A 5,000-nucleotide genomic window follows, 5' to 3' on the forward strand; every position below is an offset into this window, starting at 1 on the left:
AGTGACAAGGCCGGCCTTTGAAATACAGGTACAACAGAAACAAGAAGTAAGAGTGAGAGAAAGTTGTGGTGAAAGAGTACAGCAGGGATCACCACCATCCCCTGCCGGAGCCTCGTGGAGCTTTTAGGTGTTTTCGCTCAATAAACACTCACAACGCCCGGTCTGGGAATCGAAACCGCGATCCTATGACCGCGAGTCCGCTGCCCTAACCACTGGGCCATTGCGCCTCCACTGACAAAATTATAATGACTATGGTAATGATGATGATGATGATGATAGTTGCACACATGTGGCTTTAAATACTGATGACAGTACCATAGGATTATATATTTATTTGTTCCTTCTCGAGCCATGCATGGCTCATTAGGGCTGGTTTCCTGGTTTCCTTGGCGAATAGGTTCCCCCACATGGACAGGACGCCGGTCCGTCGCAGGTGAACTGCAAGACGCAGGAGGAAAGAGTGAGAAAAAGTTGTGGCGAAAGAGTCAGCAGAAGTTCGCCATTACCTTCTGCCGGAGCCGCGTGGAGCTTAGGTTCTTTTCACTCATAAACACACACATCGCACGGTCTGAGATTCGAGCCCGCGATCCCTCGACCGCATGTCCGCTTCTCTAATCACTAGGCCATGTGCCCCCCACATCCATAGGATAGGATGTCACCATCAACATAGTATTCAAAGAAACGAGACGATACCTATTTCTATATTACCCACAAGGGGCTAATCCCAGAGGGGACAAACAAGGACAGACATAGGTATTAGTCGATTACATCGACCCCAGTGCGTAACTGATACTTAATTTATAGGACCCGAAATGATGAAAGGCAAAGTCGACCTCGACGGAATTGACTCAGACTAACGGCAGCGAATACCTATTTCTTTACTACCACAAGGGGCTAAACACAGAGGGAACAACAAGGACAGACATAGGTATTAAGTCGATTACATCGACCCCAGTTCGTAACTGCGACTAATTATCGACCCCGAAAGGATGATGAAAGGCAAATCGACCTCGGCGGAATTTGAACTCAGAACGTAACGGCAGACGAAAAATACCTATTTCTTTATCACACAAGGGGCTAAACATAGAGGGGACAAACAAGGACGGACATAGGTATTAAGTCGATTACATCGACCCCAGTGCGTAACTGGTACTTAATTTATCGACCCCGAAAAGATGAAAGGCAAAGTCGACTTTGCGGCGGAATTTGAACTCAGAACGTAACGGCAGACGAAATACCTATTTCTTTATTACCCACAAGGGGCTAAACATAGGGAGGACAAACAAGGACGGACATAGGCATTAAGTCGATTACATCGACCCCAGTGCGTAACTGGTACTTAATTTATCGACCCCGAAAGGATGAAAGGCAAAGTCGACCTCGGCGGAATTTGAACTCAGAACGTAACGGCAGACGAAATACCGCAAAGCATTTCGCCCGGCGTGCTAACGTTTCTGCCATCTCACCGCCTTACTGTTACTTGATACCGTTACTTGAGTGTGAAATTCGACTCACCTTGATGGCGTAAAGGTTTCGCCCTTCATGAGATTTTCCATAGGCTTTCAAGCTCGCGTGATCGAAGCCGTCTGCGTAGCTCTTAATCACTCTCTCGATCTAGAATAAAGAGAATAAAACAGAATGTGGGATATAAGAGGATGTGCAGATTAATTATGGTTCATACTATTTTTTCTTTTTTTTTTTTTTTTTTATTATGTTCGTCCTTCGGTTCGAAGATGACCAACTGACATCATCTGATGGAACTTCCGCCATGAGACCGGAGGTGGCTGGTGAGGCCAATCCGGGCAAGGAAGCCCCTCCCACAGGCGGGGCAGAAGTGGGTAGGGGCCGTGCTACTGGTGCAGGCGGCTCTGGCTTTACGCATCTGACGTTTCTGCTCCGCTGACCGAATCCGTCCCTCCTCGGCTGTCCCTGCTCCCACGGTGATTGCGCTGCGCCAGGATGAGCAGTTGGCAGCAAGTGTCTCCCAGGTCTCTGTTCCGATGGAGAAGTCTTTGAGAGAGACCTTGAGACTATCCTTGTAGCGCTTCTTCTGCCCTCCGACTTTGCGTTGCCCTGGCCGAGTTCACCGTAGAAGAGCTGTTTTGGGATGCGAGTGTCGGACATGCGGGAGATGTGGCCCGCCCATCTCAGCTGGGCCTTGCGCATGATTGTGATGGTGCTAGGGAGATCTGCCTGCCTCAGAACTTCCGTGTCTGGGACTTTGTCCTGCCAGCGGATGTGAAGGAGGTTCCGAAGACACCTGAGATGGAAGTGGTTCATACACACACACACACACACACACACACACACACACAAAATATATTTTATAATGACTATGGTAATGTGTCTTTTTGGTCAGCTGAAAACAGTCTTGGCGTAAACTTAGCAGACACCCGTCTCATGCCCAAATCTTCAATGAACCATATGTGTATATATATAGGTATACATATATATATCTTTTCTTTTTAATCTTTTTACTTGTTTCAGTCATTTGACTGCGGCCATGCTGGAGCACCGCCTTTAGTCGAGCAAATCGACCCCGGGACTTATTCTTTGTAAGCCCAGTACTTATTCTATCGGTCTCTCTTTTGCCGAACCGCTAAGTGACGGGGACGTAAACACACCAGCATCGGTTGTCAAGCAACGCTAGGGGAACAAACACAGACACACAAACATATACACACACACATATATATATACATATATACGACAGGCTTCTTTCAGTTTCCGTCTTCCAAATCCACTCACAAGGCATTGGTCGGCCCGGGGCTATAGCAGAAGACACTTGCCCAAGATGCCACGTAGTGGGACTGAACCCGGAACCATGTGGTTGGTTAGCAAGCTACTTACCACACAGCCACTCCTGCGCATATGTATACCTATATATATATGTGCGTATAGATATATATATATATATACACACACACACACAAATATATTATTAATGCAGTGTAGTATAATTTTCATGATGTTCAGTTGATGTTTAGAATTCCATACATTTTGTTATACATCTGCTAGATTGTGTCCAGAACGGTGAAAAACCTTTCGAAAACTTTGGACAGGCCTCCGAGGAGTTATCACCAAGCTTTTGGCAAAAATTTGATGCAGATTCTCTGCTCAATTTTCCCTGTCATGGTTAATGTGACAATCACATGCTACACACCTTCCTTCCAAGCACTGCTATAGATCTGTGCCGAGCAGCTTCACTATGTGTGTTTTAGCTTCGTTACTATGGCAACAGTCCGGATAATTATTGATCAGACTGTGGAAGCACTCCGTCGGTTACGACGACGAGGGTTCCGGTTGATCCGAATCAACAGAACAGCCTGCTCGTGAAATAACGTGTAATGCTGAGCACTGACTCCACAGACACGTGTACCCTTAACGTAATTCTCGGGGATATTCAGCGTGACATAGAGAGTGACAAGGCCGGCCCTTTGAAATGACAGGTACAACAGAAACAGGAAGTAAGAGTGAGAGTGAGAGAAAGTTGTGGTGAAAAAGTACAGCAGGGAACACCACCACCTCCCTGCCGGAGCCTCGTGGAACTTTAAGTGTTTTCGCTCAATAAACACTCAAAACGCCCGGTCTGGGAATCGAAACCGCGATCCTACGACCGCGAGTCCGCTGCCCTAACCACTGGGCCATTGCGCCTCCACACATATATATATATAGGCTGGCCCCTTGAAAAACAGGTACAACAGAAACAGGAAGTAAGAGTGAGAGAAAGTTGTGGTGAAAGAGTACAGCAGGGATCACCACCATCCCTGCCGGAGCCTCGTGGAGCTTTTAGGTGTTTTCGCTCAATAAACCGGTCTGGGAATCGAAACCGCGATCCTTCGACCGCGAGTCCGCTGCCCTAACCACTGGGCCGTTGCGTCTCCAGTTGATCAGACTACACACACACATTCAACCACTCACTCACACACTACTAGTTTGAATTGAGAAATGAACTTGGCTTGACCGCATGTATGAGGTGATGGAGTGATTTTGAAGAACTTACCGCATGTATAAACACAAATTTGTCGGTGGTTGGTGTTGCAACACTCCGGTCCGCGTCTTTCTCTTTGTCAATTTCACTGCAACGAAGGAGCAAAAAGGATTGGTTTATACTTTTTACTCTTTTACTCTTTTACCTGTTTCAGTCATTTTGACTGCGGCCATGCTGGAGCACCGCCCCCGGGACTCCCATTCAAAAGTACCTTGGATCGTAGGACGTCCTGCTGTGCTTACCTTGGAACGTAGGGTGACCTGCTGTGCATGAGGAGACCTACTGAGTCAAGTACATCAACATCAAATAAAAATCAAATGGAAATTGTAGTTGTGATACCTGTTACAGCGGCACGTAAAAAGCACCATCCGAACGTGGCCCTTGAAATTCCGCGCCCCCAACATAAACAGACTGCTCTCAATTCGCCAAGGATTTGGCTTGAGCCAGCGCAAAAACGTGACACACACCCAGCTGGGAAAAAATCAATATTTTGTCAGCTGTGGCGAGCTTTTATCGACTGCTTGCACAGTACTGCCAGCAGTATTCATTTGCTAGTTACGATTCGCCTCTGTTTTCACGTGAGCGCTCTTTTTCGTATAATTATTCCAACTTAAACTAGCCACTTCAAAGCTATTACCCAAAATAAAAAATCCTTAATTCGGTCTGTTTGATTAACATTTTTGCCGGCCCATGAGCCAGGCATGGCTCAAGAAGGAACAAACAACATATATGTAACTAGGAAATTAGAGCGTTTAGAGGCTTTGTTTGAAAATGAGGTCAGTTGAGCCCGGAAATTATGCTTGAAATCAATGGTGCCACGAATGTAGACCCCCTATCCTGGTTGAAACGTGTGGTTAAATTATTGGTATGTAAACCACGACGAGCTGGCAGAGTGGTTAGCACGCCGGGCGAAATGCTTAGCGGTATTTCGTCTGCCGTTACGTTCTGAGTTCAAATTCCGCCGAGGTCGACTTTGCCTTTCATCCTTTCGGGGTCGATAAATTAAGTA

The 5,000-nt window shown here is 46.7% G+C and overlaps 1 protein-coding gene across 1 annotated transcript in view; it reads right to left on the reverse strand.

The window, feature by feature from the left end:
• The window catches only part of LOC115226647 (zinc carboxypeptidase), a 32,252-nt gene that overhangs the window by 17,617 nt on the left and 9,635 nt on the right, over window positions 1-5,000 (reverse strand). The window contains 3 exon segments of the mRNA XM_029797659.2: window positions 1,516-1,551; window positions 1,553-1,614; window positions 4,004-4,079. Coding sequence (XP_029653519.2) covers window positions 1,516-1,551; window positions 1,553-1,614; window positions 4,004-4,079 — 174 coding nt within the window.

This window comes from Octopus sinensis, linkage group LG30, assembly GCF_006345805.1.
Source record: "Octopus sinensis linkage group LG30, ASM634580v1, whole genome shotgun sequence".
Classification (NCBI taxonomy): domain Eukaryota; kingdom Metazoa; phylum Mollusca; class Cephalopoda; order Octopoda; family Octopodidae; genus Octopus; species Octopus sinensis.